The sequence below is a fragment of the Oncorhynchus keta genome, chromosome 3 (assembly GCF_023373465.1).
Source record: "Oncorhynchus keta strain PuntledgeMale-10-30-2019 chromosome 3, Oket_V2, whole genome shotgun sequence".
Taxonomy (NCBI): domain Eukaryota; kingdom Metazoa; phylum Chordata; class Actinopteri; order Salmoniformes; family Salmonidae; genus Oncorhynchus; species Oncorhynchus keta.
In genome coordinates this window covers 16446860-16466330 of record NC_068423.1, presented here as the reverse complement: position 1 = coordinate 16466330, position 19471 = coordinate 16446860, and the positions used below count along the sequence as shown (strand labels likewise).

The following is a 19471-nucleotide window of genomic DNA, read 5'->3' as shown; positions in this document are numbered from 1 at the left end:
ATACAGAATTAATGTACTCTCTCAATGACTTAAAGATTGTTGTCATCTTGCTGTTTTCAGTGGCCATGATGGTGAGCATTTCCCCACTGAAGTCGGTTACAACGCCAAACTGCAGTCAGGTCAAGACCCTGGTGAGGACGACGAGCATGCAGATGAGCTTCCCTGAGACTGTTTCTGACAGTTTGTGCAGAAATGCTTCGGTTGTGTAGACCCACAGTTTAATCAAATGTTCGGGTGGCTGGCCTCAGACACTCCCCCAGGTGAAGAAGCCACATGTGCTCACCAGGTCCTGGGCTGGCGTGGTTACACGTCGTCTGCATTTGTGAGGCATGTTGGACGTACTGCCAAATTCTCTAAAACAACGTTGGAGGCGGCAACAGCTCTGTTGGACATTCCTGCAGTCAGCATGCCAATTGCACGCTTCCACAAAACTGTGACATTGTGTTGTGTGACAAAACTGCACATTTTAGAGTGGCCTTTTATTGTCCCCAGCACAAGGTTCACCTGTGTAATGATCATACTGTCATACAGCTTCTTCATATGTCACACCTGTCAGGTGGATGGATTATCTTGGCGAAGGAGAAATGCTCACTAACAGGGATGTAAACAAATTTGTGCACCAAATTTGAGAGCAATACGCTTTTTGTGCATGTGGAAAATGTCTGGGATCTTTAATTTCAGCTCATGAAACATGGGACCAACACTACATGTTGGCTTTATATTTTTGTTCAGCGTTATAGCCAGTGTAGCATGCACAACAGACAGCCTGACTCATAAACAGTCACTAGTTTGTCATCACCACTAGATGGCACTGTGCACAAGATGTTAGAACAAGAAGGATTTTTGGCTTGGAAAACAGTGTACAGTAATAGGCTGCAGGCCGATTCCTTCAAATGAGAGAGCTTATATTTGAAGTGATCCCTGGAGATAAAACGTATTAGGAGCATACACCATGTTCAGATTTAGTCATCGATTCAAAAGTGTTTAGATTTTTTCCATTACTGTTTTCACCATTTATGTAACATGAGGCTGATGGACAATGAATTAATATAATATTATTCCCAGTATTGAATTGGAATTGGCCTGAGGACAGGACCAGAGGTGGTCAGCCAAGGACAACTGTGATTTCTGCTGTCCCCAGATCTGCCGCTTGGCTGCCTCCACTCAACCTACTGTCACACATAATATCCTAATGTCACTACACAGTCCCACAAGTACTCCAACAGATAGTATTTGACCCGGACGTGAGAGATCATTGAGATTTTTGAAAGATGCTTCAGTAAACTATACTGTAACACCATACAGTAACGTTACATTTCTTCACAAGTCGACTGAGGTTTTTTCATATTTTTCCCAATGTATGACGCCCATGTACATATGCACAAGAAAACACACACACACACACACACACACACACACACACACACACACACACACACACACACACACACACACACACACACACACACACACACACACACACACACACACACACACACATACACACACACGTTATACACACGTATACACACACTATACACACACATACACACACACACACACACACACACACACACACACACACACACACACACACACACACACACACACACACACACACACACACACACACACACACACACACACACACACACACACACGTTATACACACACGTTATACACACACTATACACAGTACACTCTCTCTCTCCCTCTTAAAGCAAATACAAACTACAGGGCGGATGAAATTCCCTGAAAAAAGGCCCTATTGATGGAATTTCTCAAGAGGAGTTTGTGGTTGGCTGCCCAGCCAGGACCTGTGTGGAATCAGGCCATTCTACACTGTGGTGCCATTACAGACCCAGAATGAGCCTATCAAATATGCACAAACGTGCTCAAAACAGTTTTCAATGTGTTGAGGTGCTCAGCTGAGCAATCTGGAGTCTGCGTAGGCGTCTTTGACTGTAATTTACCCAAATTACCCCATTAGAAATGGGCTAATTTCTCAGCTTCTCAGAACGAGCAGTATCAACATACTAAGGGAGAGGGATACACATTTCTGCCGTTTCTGAGAAAGCGCTCTGACTGAGTCTTGTGGGATAGCTTGTAGGCATGTTGAAGAACATACATGAAGGATTTGAGTGATTCAAAAAAGATTAGATAATGGTGGACAGGTTCTGTTTATCGGGCGCACAACCATTTCATGTTTTACTCCTTGTGTAAATCCCTTCTGTGCTTGGGCTGATTTACAGCAAATGTCATCGGTATGCATCGTCAACGGGGAAGAAGGATTTTAAGGTCACAGCTGTTCGCGGCGGAGGGCTATGGAGCAGGGCATGTAGGGTTGCTCTATGATCTTGTGCAAACTGGGCAGCTCTTTGTCCAGAATAACAGAAGGCCTTCAGAGCCTTCTGACCAGAATAGAAGAAGCAATCCTGTCAGGGCAGCAGATCTTGCAGAACACAGTTCATGTGAGTCAGTGTGTGTGGGGTTGAAGGCCCGGGGAGTTAGTGGGGCTTTAATGCTAATCTGCTGCCATCTCCTCGTGGCCAGCTGCCTGGAACGTTCCCCCACCGCTCACTAAATGCTTAACTAATGCTCCTCACCTCATAATGCTGCTCACCTCAACACAATGTTGGGGCGGCAGGGTAGCCTAGTAGTTAGAGCGTTGGACTAGTAACCGGAAGGTTGCAAGTTCAAACCCCCGAGCTGACAAGGTACAAATCTGTCGTTCTGCCCCTGAACAGGCAGTTAACCCACTGTTCCTAGGCTGTCATTGAAAATAAGAATTTGTTCTTAACTGACTTGCCTAGTAAAAAAAAAAATAAAAAAAAATGTGCATAAACCTGTGTTGAGGTGAGCAGCATTCCTTGGGCTTATATAATGCCACATGGTCTCAGTGACTCCAGGGGAGGACAACAGCAGATGTTGAACACCTTGTCTTTCCAGGAAGTGGGCTGTGGACCCAATGACCAAACCCCGGTCCTAAACGGGTTTAAACTCCCTAACCTCTCTACACAGATGTCTTTGAATATAGCAATGAAATTAGCATACAGAGGTTTAACGTAAACCATCCACCCTCACTATGCAACATATTACAATATCACACCATCAAAAGTCATAAGTCAATCCCAATTAGCCAATTACAGGAATCAACACCTGTGAACTTAACATATATTTCACTGACACACATTGTGGATTACAGGGGACAGGGAGAGGAGCCAGAACAGGGTGTCCATCTCACCTTAAAGCTATTGAGTTCGATGTGGCCTAGTTCCATCTTAGAGCCAGATATCCTTTCCCCTTAAGGCTGTGGCACCAGCTCCCTGTCTAAGTCTTGAGCCCCCTGCCCTGCAAGCACTCCCAACAACCAACAACACAAACAACATTAATAACATCCCCCGTAATGAAACACTTGCCCCAGGCCAAATAAAGCTTCTCCTCACCCTCTATCCCAGCCCTATGGACCAATGAGGACGCTGCGTATTGGCTCCTGCTCTGACGCCAACCCTAACCAACTCCAACACCCTCTGAGCTACTGATAGCCAGAGGCTTAGGAGAATCCTGAGGTCCATTCATTTGCTAAAACTCTGCCAGCTAATCTGTTAATGCGATTGTTTTTAATAGGGTGACGGTGTATTTGTCTGTAGAATTAAGGTAGGCCTGCATCCCAAATGATACCCTATTCCCTATGTAGTGCTCTACTTTTTTTTACCTGAGCCTGGCCGAAAGTAGGAATAGGATGTCATTTGGGACGCTCAGAGTGCTGTGGTTGGGGATGTGCTGCTGTTTCCAGGATACTGCGAGACCATTGGGTAGAATGGGCCCGTAGAGGGTTACATTCTTGAGGGGAAAACAACATAATTGCAACTGGCCTAAATATTTCTCCGCAGACCGCATGATGGAGATAGTGGAAAATGTCCAGGTAACTGCCCAAATAAAGGAAACACCAACATAAAGCGTCTTAATAGGGCTTTGTGCCATCCCGAGCCTCCAGAACAGCTTCAATGCGCCTTGGCATAGATTCTACAAGTGTCTGGAACATGACGCTAAGCATGATGGGATATTAATTGCTTAATTAACTGAGGAACCACACCTGTGAGGAAGTACCTTCTTTCAGTATACTTTGCCTCAGGCGTTTCCTTTATTTTGGCAGTTACCTGTAGGTTTGTGTCAACATTTCAATGTATCAGATCGCATTCATTTTCATTTTTAGTGTTTTTTAGACTGTGGTGAGGGATTGAATTTGATTGATGCTTGCTTTAACTGTCTATTCCATCACCATTTTATATGGTGCTCTTTTTTGAATGTTTCTGTACATGCAGTCTGTTATGTTAATTTCTATGGAGGTTGTGTAAGGACGGGAAATAGCAGCATATGTTTCTGTTGGAGTCCTGGATATTGATTGCTTCCCCTGTGGACCTCTTTACTCCCAATGGGCACTATCCACATTCGTGCACAGCATTTCATTTCATTCACTGTGTGTGTGTCTCTGTGTGTGTGTGTGTGTGTGTGTGTGTGGGTTTTTTTTCAGAGTTATTCAGTAAAGTCCTACCATGCCAAAATTATTTCTGCAGTCTTGTGGTTGTTTTTCTCAGAGAAAAAAAAGTCAGTCTAACCCAGCAGGCAGCGGCGGCCATTTGACAAAATGTCTGACAACCGTTTGAGTCAACATAACCAGTCTAGCTTAGCCAGAGCTGTCCGAGGCACGGTTCTGCGCCTACTTCCAATTAGTTTCCCCAGCTAGTATCCCCTCTTACATTATCTATCTCTGTTTTCTGTTTCTCCTGTCCTGTTCTGTCAGTGGACAAGGGAGGAGGAGGGTGGAACATAAACTGTGTGTGTGACTTTGTAGAGCATATCCCAGTTCTACCAGCAGGAGCCGGTGTGCTCTTTCTTTCTTTCTTTTTCTCTCTGTCTCAGTCACTCACTCTCTCTCTCTCTTTCTCTCTCTTTCTCTCTCAGCCCTTTGGCAGAGAGGAGAGGGTGAAAGGGGGAGTGGGAGAGTGGGAGAGGGGGGCTGGGGGCAGATGTGGGTGCCACGTTTGCATCACAGTACTGTAATACTATTCACAGCCAAGCTGGCATTTTTGCTGCCTAACTTTTAATCTGAGGAATCCTGCTCGTTACTAAACGCTCAATGTATAAACCCACTGACCAGAAAGACTCTTATTCATTCAAGTTAAGATAGAGAAGAAAAACATTATAATTCCAACATTCAATAACATTAGGCCCAGACCTACCACTCGTGGGAATGGAACAGTGTCTGCACTGTTGCTCACGCTTTTCTATAGGACAAAACGCAAATCACCCAAGACTACTCAGAGGTGGCTGCTGTTTCAGACAGAGAGCGAGAGCAATAGAAAGAAGAGGCAGAGAGGAGAAAGAGAGGAGAAAGACAGAGAGTAGAAAGAAGGAGAAAGTAGAAAGAGGAAGAGTATAAAGAAGTAGAGAGGAGAAAGAGAGAGAGAGGAGAAAGAGAGAGAGAGAGAGTAGAAAGAGAGAGAGTAGGAACCACATGCTAGACTTGGCTGTGGCCTTGAAGTATTTGGGTTTTTCCAACTGATGATGCCCAAAACCTCATGATTAAGTCATGCTATTTTGAAGAAAAAAGGATGAAACAATATATTCTGAGAAGAGTTGCCAGACAGTAGTGAATTCAGGGAATTCAAAACCCAAAGATTCCATCATTACTCTATTCAATGAAATTCAGCTTCAATCTATTTTCCAAGCTACCGTCTTACCTGCACTAAACAACAAGACACAAGCAAAAACAGTTAATTGAAATCTTGGAAGTTTGAAATGCTTTGGTGTTAAATCAGAGCGAGGGCACATAACTTTGTCAAAAATAAGATGTTTTGAAGAAAGATTTATTTGACAAGAGAATAACAACTTTAATGTAGTCTACTGCCCAAACATTTCCTTCTTCACATGTTAACATAGAGAATGAACACTAACTTTGGCCGTTTTAAACACTGATTTGAATGCAAAGCCTACTGTGCTCTCTCACTGGTTGAATTAACCTTGTTTCCACATCATTTCAACCAAAAAATGAAACGTGATGATGTTGAATTAATGTGGGAAACTGAATGGATTTCCAAAAAGTAATCAATGTGTGGGAAATTCATTTTTTTTCACTCAACTTTTAACCTAAATCCAATCACATGGTGATGATTAGTACATATATTTATTTTACGTTGAATTCACGTTATTTGACCGTTAAACCAAGACATTGAACTGACATTGAACTGACATCTGTGTTCAGTGGGCCGCTTACTCGACAGCTATCCTTCTTCTGTTTGCAGTGTGAAGTTGCCCTGGATACAAGGGCATCGAAATAGAGGGTTAATGACAATACTAGCGCAGGGAAGGAGGCAGGAATAAGGATTGGGTCATGGAGGTTCAGTCTTCAGTCTGGGCTGTAATGTGAGACGCTGAGGAAAAAACAGAATCATCAGCACATTCCTCTCAGCCTGGGGTTAGACTGAAAAAAAAGACCACTAACTGTTCATGTACGTGGTTTCTCAGCTTGGTCTTGATGCATAAACAAAAAGCCAGGGGATTTACTGGTCCAACAAGAGAGGTTGGGTGGGGTTGGGGGTCTGTTATCTCCAACCCTCAGGGATAAATTACCACAGTTTCATCACCTTGTCAGGTAATTATGGTAATCCGTTTAAAACACTCTGATATCAGGAATAACAGGGAATAAACAGGAAATGGGAATAGTTTTTCGAATGCAGTATTTTTCCAGACAAAGGGCAGCCAAATTCACAATGAGAAAGCTATCTCAGAAACCTTTTTGGGAATACTGGGCAGCTATTTGAGGATATTTTACCAAAAGAAAGTCCATGATAGTTTCACAGGGTATTTTATTTTACACTGAACGAAAATATAAACGCAAAATGTAAAGTGCTGGTCCCGTGTTTCATGAGGTGAAATTAAAGATTCAAGAAGTGTTCCACATGCCCAATTAGCTTATTGCTCTCAAATTAGTTTACACCTCTGTTAGTGAGCATTTCTCAATTGCCAAGATAATCCATCCACCTGACAGGTGTGGCATATCAATAAGATGATTAAACAGCATGATCATTAGACAGGTGCACCTTGTGCTGGGGACAATAAAACGGCACTCTAAAATGTGTCATTTTGTCACAACACAATGCCACAGATGTCTCAAGTTTTGAGGAAGCGTGCAATTGGCATGCTGACTGCAGGAATGTCCACCAGAGCTGTTTCCAGGGAATTTAATGTTCATTTCTCTACCATAATCCGCCTCACAACCGCAGACCACGTGTACCCACGCCAGCCCAGGACCTCCACATCCGGCTTCTACACCTTCAGGATCATCTGAGACCAGCAACCCGGACAGCTGATGAAACTGTGGGTTTGCACAACCAAAGAATCTCTGCAAAAACTGTCAGAAACCGTCTCAGGGAAGCTCATCTGCACGCTCATTGTCCTCACCAGGGTCTTGACCTGACTGCAGTTCGGCATCGGAACTGACTTCAGTGGGAAAATGCTCACCTTCAATGGCTACTGGCTGGAGAAGTGTGTTCTTCACGGATTAATCCCGGTTTCAACTGTACCGGCAGATGGCACACAGCATGTATGGCGTCATGTGGGTGAGCGGTTTGCTGATTTCAACGTTGTGAACAGTGCCCAATGGTGGCAGTGGGGTTATGGCATGGGCAGGCATGATCTATGGACAACGTACACTATTGCATTTTATCGATTGCAATTTGAATGCACAGAGATACTGTGACGAGATCCTGAGGCCAAAGTCATGCCGTTCATCTGCCGCCATCACCTCATGTTTCATCATGATGATGCACAGCCCAATGTCGCAAGGATCTGTACACAATTCATGGAAGCTGAAAATGTCCCAGTTTTTCCATGACCTGCATACTCACCAGAGATGTTATCCATTGACCATGTTTGGGATGCTCTGTATCAATGTGTACAACAGCGTGTTCCAGTTCCCGCCAATATCCAGCAACTTCGCACAGCCATTGAAGAGGAGTGAGACAACATTCCACAGGCCATAATCAACAGTCTGATCAACTCTATGTGAAGGAGATAATATATGCCATTTAGCTGACGCTTTTATCCAAAGCGACTTACAGTCATGTGTGCATACATTCTACGTATGGGTGGTCCCGGGAATCGAACCCACTATCCTGGCGTTACAAGCGCCATGCTCTACCAACTGAGCCACAGAAGGACCACTGATGTCTCGCTGCATGAGCCAAATGGTGGTCACACCAGATACTGACTGGTTTTCTGATCCATCTTCTTTTAAAGGTATCTGTGATCAACAAATGTATATCCGTATTCCCAGTCATGTGAAATCCATATATTAGGGCCTAATGAATTTATTTCAATTGACTAATTTCCTTATATGAACGTTAACTCAGTAAATCAATTGTTGAATTTATTTTTGTTCAGTGTAATACACATCCGAGTGGTCCTCATCAATCACGTTCCTCTCACAATGTACATCCTGGCCATGATGTTTTGGCTTTGGGCTGTGAGGACAGCTTCACCACAGTGAGTGGGGCTAGACTGTGATTTATGCTGATAAAAGCCTCCGGCCAAAACCTCATCCCTTATCAGCAATGCGTTCTCTCACCCCCGGGAAAGGAGGGGCACGGCCCTGGCCTGCACCCTCTTCCACATCTCCTGTAGTTTAAAAAAAATATGTATATATTTAACCAGGCAAATCAGTTAAGGACAAATTCTTATTTCCAACAATGGCCAAACCCAGATAACACTGGGCCACCCAATCACAGCCAGATGTAATGCAGCCTGGATTTGAACCAGGTACTGCAGTGACACCTCTTGCACTGAGATGCAGTGTTTTAGACCACTGCGCCACTCAGGAGCCCCAAGTGTTCTGCGAGACTATGATGCAATTATATAGCTGTAACTTCTTATTGCTCAATATTCCCAAGAAGGGATTTCATTTTGATGATGAATATTCCCATAGTCGTAGACCAGCATGAACAATACGTTTTCTGCTCCGAAATGTCTTCTGATCTACATGAGAAAATAATAATTGTGTAATTAGCTGGAAGTACAATTACACATGTAAACAAAGTTGGACAGCACATTGCTTGGTTAAAGTTGGGTGGAAATGATCATTATTTTTGGTATACAATTGAAGCTCTGAATGAATATGGGGTCCTTGACAAATTAGATGTTCCAAGGTTACACAAACAACCTCTTTGGGCCCTGTGAATGTGACATGTGAAGTGACCACAACTCCATATCATAGTTATCTAAATGACATAGTGGATCATACAGAAGCTGCTGAATGTGTGTGTGTGTGTGTGGCAGAAGTAGAGGGTGGGCCAGTCCCTGGGGAGGCCTGCCTCTCTTTACAGATGTCTCCTATCCAAATGTTCTGGGTGGAGCACCAAAGAGCGTGTTCAAATGGGGTCAGTGACTGCTTCTTTTACAACACAGAGCCTCTCATAATTCCCATCATTTAAAAGCTTGCTGTATTTCATTGTGCTTTACATAGAGTTTGTTGGCACAGTCTGAGAATGATCCTATATGTGTCATTTGTCTGGGGTGAGAGAACTGTCTACAGTATTGTGGTACGTTAAGCTTATTGCCTGCTCTGTTTGTGACGTAATAAAACTCACAATCACTGCAGTAGAAGACATTTCAACAAGTGTCTGTAGTATTACTGGTGTATCAGTAACAAAGTTGTAAATATTTCTTCCCTCCATAGTGCTGCTCTCCCTGCTGGCCTGTCTGAGCTCCTCTGTCTGTGAGGTGAGGAGGGCAGCCACAGCCACCCTACAGACCCTGGCCCAGGTGGACAGCTCTCCCTTTCACCCAAACATCGACAGGTGGGTGAGGACCACCAAGGAGCCTCATCAACCTCACTCCAGCACCATCGCTGACCTCACTCACCTCAGCCAGGTCTCTCTCCCTCTCCCACACACACACTCCATAATTCATATACTGTCTACACACACACACACACACACACACACACACACACACACACACACACACACACACACACACACACACACACACACACATACATGCACACACACATGTGCGCACACACACACAGTCCATAATGAATATACTGTCATATGCTGCCTATAATGTCCATACACACCATCATATACATATATATTTATATTCTGGACTCTGACATTACTCGTTCTACTATTTCTTAATTCCTTTCTTTACATTTTTCAGATTGCGTGTATTGTTTTATGAACATTGGCATTTAGCCAAACCCACGAGAACTTCTGCAAAATATGTGTACGCAACCAATAACATTTTTCATTGGATTTTGACACACACACACGTAAAAACAACCCATTAGTCACATATAAAAGCTTGGAAGTCAACCTTTATTAATACTGTTAAAAAAAAAACATTGAACACATTCATGTCTTTCCATACTTGTTTCAGTACTCCCATTAATACGTGTAAAACAATGGTTAACATGTAAAACAATGGTTAACATGTAAAACAATGGTTAACATTTAGCATCTCAGAGTTTTTTTTCTCTCAGAACACCACTCCACAAAGGTCCTAATGGTCATTGTGAAGCGTAGAGATAAAAGAAAAAGGACACAATAATGAGGTGTATATAATGTTGTTGCTTGCTCCTCTAACTACTGTATGTCATTGCTTGTTTGGGGTGATGTACTAATAAAAGCCATCAATCCAGTCAATGAAATGGAGGGCTTTCATCATTGTCAAAAAGCAGAACTTGTATATTACACTTGGGTGCCTTTTTAGTTTTATTTGTGCTATTGTACCAATACAAACAAAGTAAATGTATGCACCTCTTAATCATCATCATCATCCTCCTCCCGCTTTCAGCAGTGCTACAAGATATCAAAGGAATATAGTAACTCAACGGTATTATAGTACATAATCGAATGAAGTACATTATACAAAGAGAGTAGAAAAATCTAAGTAGAAAAATCCTGAAAGGTATCGAGTGTAAAACGTTTCTAATAGTGTTCCTCAACCTTTGTCTGTACCAAGGACTGGCATGCTGTAGTTCTTCCTCCTTTGGGGACTTGATTGAATCGCTGTTGGTTCGTAGAAAAATCCCTCAGATTTCACCATGTTTTTAATAGCCTTTAGATAAAGTACAGTTGCACTAAGGAAGCAATATTCCATGACCTAGTGCCGGACTATAGACCAATGGGGTTGAGAAACGCTGTCGTATGAAGTTGCGTGAATAGTTTGTTTACATGCACAGTGTGTCAGTGGACACCTTTGTCGTATTCAAGTACCCTCCTCTAGGTCTGGGGGTTAATAAATTAGAGACGTGGTGAACTGCCCTGCAGTTGCAATGTGATTGTGGTCAAAAACAAAAGGTAAACGATACAAGGTATCAAATTAGTGTAGTTTTGGGAATGTAAAAACATGATGACAGAACAATGACCTGACTTTGGTTGTTTGATTTGAGAGGTTCATGAGTCAAAAGGGATAAAAAACAAATGAACGAAAGAAAACTAAAATAATGCCATATCTGAACTGCATTCAATGTGCACAATTACCAATATTAACTTAGGTAAACCTTGGTTCACTCTCAGATATTGACCGACAAAGTGTTTAAAAATGCCAGATTTTGTCGATACACATCTCATATGCTATGATTTTCCATTTACTAATAAAAAACATATACACATTCTACGCGTTCAGTCCATATCAAAAGTATCTCAGTGTCAACTTATGCTTATATGCTTATGGCTTCCGGCAACACTACCAAATGGGAGTAATGAAAATCGGTTTCTCAATGGGAATATGGACATGGGCTAAAACCAGTGGTGTAAAGTCCTTATGTAAAAATACTTTAAAGTACTACTTTAAGTCGTTTTTTAGGGGTATCTGTACTTTACTTAAACTGTTTATATTTTTGACAACTTTTACTTTTACTCCACTACATTCCTTATGAAAATAATGTACTTTTTACTCCATACATTTTCCCTGTCACCCAAAAGTACTAGTTACATTTCGAATGCTTAGCCGGACAGAAAAATTGGGCGAAATTCACACACTTATCAAGAGACCATCCCTGGTCATCCCTACTGTCTCTGATCTGGAGGACTGACTAAACTCAATTGCTTCTTTTGTAAATTATGTTTGAGTGTTGGAGTGTGCCCCTGGCTAGCTGTAAAATAATAAAACAAGAAAATCATCAAAAGTAAAACATTTACTTTTGATACTTAAGTATATTTAAAACCAAATACTTTTAGACTTTTACTCAAGTAGTATTTTACTGGGTGACTTTCACTTTTACTTGAGTCATTTTCTATTAAGGTATCTTTACTTTTACTCAAGTATGACTTCGGTAGTTTTTCCACCACTGGCTAAAACTGAGTTTAACTAATTTGGACATCAGAGAAAAAAACATAATCAAGCCCTGTTGTGTGACCCCCTAAACAATTTGCCCTTATGAAATCTTTCAATGTACAAAAGAGAGATCTAAAAAGCTATATGTAAATATTCACAAAAGAGAGATGCAAAAAGCTAATCTAGATTGGTTTGACAGCAGGTTCGTCATACTAGAAAAAATCCAATCCTTGTGGTTGAAAGTAAATCGACTCAGTGATAACTAAAGCCACACAAAGGCCCAGTCTACTCTACTGTCACCTTGACACTTACCATCATCGGATACTCAGTAGTTGAGAAACAAATTTCATCCATTGTAGTATTTTTCCTCCTATGACTAAATCTTTTGCTGCCCAGCAACAAACCATTACATCTCCTGCTAAATTCACCCCAACTCAAATAAATACCATGTTTATTTTTGGTTGAGGGAGCATCTTTGGCAGCGGGGACTATTGCTTTATTGGAGTGGGGTCCCTAAATAGCTTTCATGGTCTGTTGTTGGGGCACGGTGGGGGGCGCGAGGGAGGGGGGCAGGGGGGCCCTGGGGGGGTGCGGGAGGGGGGTGGCCCCGGGGGTAGCTGGGTGATGGGCGGTGCCCGCGGGGGCGAGCTGTTCTGTGCTGGCGGCGGTGTAGTGGGGCGGATCAGGGGACGGTAGTCTGGAGCAGATGGACTATGGGCCCGAGGAGGGGCCTTGGCTGCTGCCGCTGCCTCATCTTTCACCCGGGTGAAGTTGATGCATCGACCCTGGGGGGAAAGAGACCGTAACATCCGATTACATGGTGATCAATGTCCTAAAAGTCACGAGGTATACAGAACCCCATTAAGCTACAGTAAAGACATAACTCAGATTACATTGCACCCCCCCCTCCCCTCCCCCACATGGTCCAGCCCACTTCCCACGTACAGTACACAGGTGTCTTACCCATCAGCCCCTGCTGTGACCTCTCTACCCTCTCCTTCCAGCCCAATGTCCTGTTACCAATGAAACTGTTCCAAAGTTCTGTTACCAATGAAACTGTGGCCGCTTTCCAATAACCCCAAGTTGTTTATAGCACCATATGGAGAATGAGAGAGAGAAATGTAGAGACAGAGGGGGGTGGGGGGGTTGCTGTGATTTGAGTCAATTCAAAGCAATACGTTCCTTTTGCAGCATAAACTTTTGCTCCCTATTCTCGTCCACCACAGCTACTTCCCTACATAGTGAGAACCCCTAACTTCGACCACAGTGGTGTCTTACAGAGCACTCTCGCGGTATATGGTCTAACTCAGATTTATGCCCTGAACAGACAGACATCCCAGTGGCCCCTTTTCCATTCCCCACGCAGCTAGGCAGACATGGACTTACTAGGTCATACTAGAGAGCCATTTAACATATGCACACACACACACGCACGCACGCACGCACGCACGCACACACACACACACACACACACACACACACACACACACACACACACACACACACACACACACACACACACACACACACACACACACACACACACACACACACACACACACACACACACACACACACCCTGAGTGGCTGCAATGAAAACAACAGAGGACACATTCCATTCATCTTGATATGTAAATGATATATGAGGGTAGAAAAAATACAGAAATCCTCTGGTAAACAAACTCGGTCTCTGACATTCAATCAAGTCAATAACAGGATGAGAACATGAGAAGGGTCATGGATTCTAATCAAATATTCTTTCATTCTCAGTGCATACGTTGTCTGCAGACCCTTTGAGAGAGGCTCATTTTAGCAACCTTTCTGCGAGTTCATAACATTGAACCACTGTGGTCAAATCAAATCAAGCTTTATTTATACAGCCCATTTCAGACATGAAACACAAGCATTTCACTAAACCCGCAAAAACATCTGCTAAAGATGTGTATGTGACCAATAAAATGATTTGATTTGAATGTACTTCACAGGAAAAAATCAAATGAAAACAATAAATAAAAACTGAAATATTTACTACACAACAAACATAAGAGGATAAAAACAAAATAATTACATTAAAACTGAACGAATAAAAGGCACCCTAATGAAAAGCAAAAAAAAATGTGTTTTAAGATCTCTTTATGTCCACAGTTTCGGCCCCCCTCAGGTTCTCTGGCAGGCTGTTCCTGAGGCTGGGGGCATAAGAACTAATGGATGCCTCTCCGTGCATCTTGGTCCAAGGCTTTAGGATAATTAAAAGGCCAGTGCCAGAGGACCTGAGGGACCTACTGGGTACATAACTTAAAAACATCTGACATGTATTGGGGTGCACAAGCGTGAATTGATTGAAAGACCAATAGAAGAATCTGGTGCGAGACTTTGAAACGGAACTTACAGTACAAAGGCAAAACAAAGATGCCCCTTCAAACCTCCCTCTTCTAACGTCTACCATTAAAACCCAGAGCTCATAAAACAGACTAGCCTGTGTTACGTCAGAATGCTTGTCATGGGCCCCCCACTTGTTGAGACGACTCTCGCGGTTGTAGAATGTATGCACACATGACTGTAAGTCGCTTTGGATAAAAGCGTCTGCTAAATGGCATATATATATATATATATATATCTCTGCTCGCTATTACATCATGTCGTTCGCATTGAGAACACTCTGTCAGACGTTAAATCAAAGCCTCTAATGTAACCTCAGGAGGCGATCTGCTCGAACACATGATGTTCTATGTAGGAGCTCGCTGAGAAGTTGAGAGTATTTGGAGACATAGCTGTGGTCCTATGTCGCGGTGTGGAGCCAGCGAATTAAGACTAGGGCTGCACAAAGAGAGAGGGATATGACTAAACCAGACTATGCACAGATAATCATACCCTGTAGGGCTGTGCTCACAGTACACAAGCGCACACACACTGCACTATACCACACTCAACCGAAACTAAGCAAACAAGGAGTGTGTCTGGGTGTTCTAAACCAGCACAGAGAATCCCACAGTAAAGCTGGGGAGGAAGTTAGAGAGAGGGAGGGAGGGAGGAAGAGAGGGAGGGAGGGGGGAAGAGAGGGAGGGGGAGAGGGAGGGGGAGGAGAGAGGGAGAGAGAGAGAGGGGAGGGGGAAGAGGGGAGGGAGAGAGGGAGGGGGAGAGGGAGAGAGGAAGGAGAGGGGAGGGAGAGAGGGAGGGAGGGGGGGGAGAGAGAGAGAGAGAGGGAGAGAGGAGGGAGGGAGAGAACGGGGGGGAGAGAGAAGGGGAGATCACACTCTACTTGAACAGAGCTATGCTCAATCATGAGGCATCAAAGTCAAAGAAACTGCACAATATTAAGAAATAGTATAGATGGAAGGAAAGTAGTATAGAAATATACCAAAAAATAGTTAGACAGCAACAAATTCAATCTCTTCTAGACATTTTCCTGGACAAAATGTTTCACTGTAATAGTGAAGGAGTAAACTTGTCAGTAGAAAACCTAACCACTCTCAGCTTCCCTATCAAATCCAAAAATGTCAAGCAGTCAAACTAAGAAAATGAACAACAATGACAACTGGTTTGATGAAGAATGACTAAGAAATAAATTGAGAAACCTATCCAACCAAAAACATGGGGACCCAGAAAACCTGAGCCTACACCTTCACTATTGTGAATCACTAAAACAATACAGAAATACACCACGGGAAAACAGCACGTCAGAAATCTAACTACTTCTGGGAAAATTGGAAAACTCTAAACAAACAACAACATGAAGGATTATCCATCCAAAATGGAGATTTATGGATAAACCACTTCTCCAATGTGTTTGGCTCTATAACAACGAACAAATATATGCATGATCAAATACGAATCTTAGAATCATCTATTAAAGACAACCAGAATCCACTGGATTCTCCAATTACATTGAATGAACTACAGGACAAAATACAAACCCCCCAACCCAAAAAACCCTGTGGGGTCGATGGTATCCAAAATTAAATGATAAAATATACAGACCACAAATTCCAATTGGCTATACTTAAACTCTTTAACATCATCTTCAGTTATGGCATCTTTCCCAATATTTGGAACCAAGGACTGATCACCCGAAGACACAAAAGTGGAGACAAATTTGATCCCAACTACCGTGGGATATGCGTCAACAGCAACCTTGGGAAAATCCTCTGCATTATCAATAACAGTAGATTCGTACATTTCCTCAGCGAAAGCAATGTACTGAGCAAATGTCAAATTGGATTTTTACCAAATGACCGTACGACAGCCCACGGATTCACCCTGCACACCCTAATTGAAAAACAAACAAACCAAAACAAAGGCAAAGTCTTCTCATGCTTTGTTGATTTAAAAAAAGTGTTCACCTCAATTTGGCATCAGGGTCTGCTATACAAATTGATTGAAAGTGGTTTTGGGGTAAAAATATACAACAGTATAAAATACATGCACACAAACAACAAGTGTGCAGTGAAAATTAGCAAAACACACATACATTTCTTTCCACAGGGCCGGGGGTGAGACAGGGATGCAGCTTAAGCCCCACCCTCTTCAACATATATATCAACAAATTGGCGAGGGCACTAGAATCATCTGCAGCACCCGGCCTCACCTTACTATAATCTCAAGTCAAATGTCTATTGATGATCTGGTGCTTCTGTCGCCAACCAAGGAGTGCCTACAGCAGCCCCTAGATCTTCTCTTCTGCACAGATTCTGTTAGACCTAGATCTTCTGCACAGATTCTGTTAGACCTAGATCTTCTGCACAGATTCTGTTCGACCTAGATCATCTGCACAGATTATGTTAGACCTAGATCTTCTGCACAGATTCTGTTAGACCTAGATCTTCTGCACAGATTCTGTTCGACCTAGATCATCTGCACAGATTATGTTAGACCTAGATCTTCTGCACAGATTCTGTTAGACCTAGATGTTCTGCACAGATTCTGTTAGACCTGGTTGGGAGGTCTGGGGTCCGCTCACCAACCAAGAATTTACAAAATGGGACAAACACCAAATTGAGACTCTGCACACAGAATTCTGCAAAAATATAATATGTGTACGGAGTAAAACAGCAAATAATGCATGCAGAGCAGAATTAGGCCAATACCCGCTAATTATCGAAATCCAGAAAATAACCGTTAAATTCTACAACCACCTAAAAGGAAGCGATTCCCAAACCTTCCATAACAAAGCCATCACCAACAAAGAAATTAACCTGGAGAGAAGCTGGTCCTGGGGCTCGATTCACAAACACAAACAGACCCCACAGAGCCCCAGGACCGCAACACAATTAGACCCAACCAAATCACGAGAAAACAAAAAGATAATTAGTTGACACATTGGAAAGAATGTACAAAAAACTGAGCAAACTAGAAAGCCGAAAACCTGACCACTGTGACTGACCCAAACTTAAGGAAATCTTTGACTATGAACACTCAGTGAGCATAGCCTTGCTATTGAGAAAGGCCGCCGAATGCAGACCTGGCTCTCAAGAGAAGACAGGCTGTGGCACACTGCCCACAAAATGAGGTGGAAACTGAGATGCACTTCCTAACCTCCTGCCCAATGTATGACCATATTAGAGAGACACATATTTCCCTCAGATTACACAGACCTTACAAAGAATTCGAAAACAAGTCCATTTTCGATCAACTCCCATATCTATTAGGTGAAATACCACTGTTGTCATCACAGCAACAAGATCTGTGACCTGTTGTCACAAGAAAAGGGCAACCAGTGAAAAACAAACACCATTGTAAATACAACCTATATTTATGTTTATTTATTTTCCCTTGAACTATTTGCACATCATTACAACACTGCATTTATACATAATATGACATTTTAAATGCCTTTATTCTTTTGGAACCTGAGTGCAATGTTTATTTCACTTTTGTTTATTATCTACTTCACTTGCTTTGGCAATGTAAACATATGTTTCCCTTGCCAACAAAGCCTCATGAGTTGAAATTGAAAGAAAGAGAGAGCAACAGATGCTGCCTTTCTGTTTTTCAGTAGTCATGGAGTTAGATCAATAGCTACTTGAGTTGTATTCATAGGATGCATAGACTAGGGGACATAGCAGGTCCATTGTAAACTGATGAAATCAAAGGAAACTGGGCTTGATAGATCAGCCTTTCTACTGTGGATATGAGGAGCATTCAGTCGTGTTTTATGGAATTGTACTGGAAAGGCTTTTAGCCAAGGCTTCTCTCAATAGTGCCATTCAGGATACAGGCGTCGTCATAGCAATCTGCGTGGTGATAAAATGCAACATAGCAACAGACTGAAATATGTCTGTCGGGAAACCAGATCTGATCTTGGCCAAATGGATCCAGTGGAACACACAAGGCCTGTACATGTTCTGTGAACACCAATATGGCCTGTGTGTGTGTGAGAGTGAAAGAGCTGTGTTACCAACAAGCATGGCCCCGTCTCCTCAGGTAACACTTTACACAGGAAAGAAAAGAGCTCCTCTGCCTTGTATGTGTGTTCATTCCTCCCTGAAGGAAAAAATACATATTACACCAGTACAAGTAGGCCTGCCTCTGAATTTTTGTGCTTCTTCGTAACCGACCGCAAATTACCAGAGTAGGCGACACCATTACACGGAGGGATGGAAACGATTCCACTGGAGTAAGCATTGCGTCACGTAACCCTTTGCAGGTGGCGATCGTTAAAAGCTTTCCTGGGTCAAACCCTTTGAACAAAGTATCGACATCTTTTTGTCCGAGAGAAATCTGAAGGACGCTAATCATCATTGTTCCTCTTTGCGGTTGATAGCTGACTTCCCGTGTCGTTGTTGAGAGCTTATCTGGCAGTACAGTCATGTCTTCTCATTTCATATTTTTGGCCGAGAGAATACTCTTTAAATGTGGAATTCCACTTAAAAAGGGCTATTGAAGATTTTCTGCAAATAACGCATGATTTTAACTAGGACCTGGAGAGGTGCCATCTCAACAGGCTAGCTGCAGCTCTCAAAGGAAAGAGATCTATGGGAGATCTATGGGATACAGTCCCTCAGATAGTCCAGCCCTCCAAAGTGCATATCTAGAGCAAAACCAACTTCAATCCAAACTCCAATCTCCATTTTGATACAAAGGGTCAGCATTGCAAAGTTAAAACATGTGAAAGTAGAGATTTTAAAACATT

At 42.7% G+C, this 19471-nt stretch overlaps 1 protein-coding gene across 1 annotated transcript in view; it reads right to left on the bottom strand.

The window, feature by feature from the left end:
- Positions 1-10358: 10358 nt before the first annotated feature.
- The window catches only part of LOC118367777 (anthrax toxin receptor 1-like), a 29980-nt gene continuing 20867 nt past the window's right edge, over positions 10359-19471 (bottom strand). Inside the window, exon 18 of the mRNA XM_052491105.1 lies at positions 10359-13127. Coding sequence (XP_052347065.1) covers positions 12867-13127 — 261 coding nt within the window. The 3' untranslated portion in view covers positions 10359-12866. The remainder of the gene's footprint in view (positions 13128-19471) is intronic.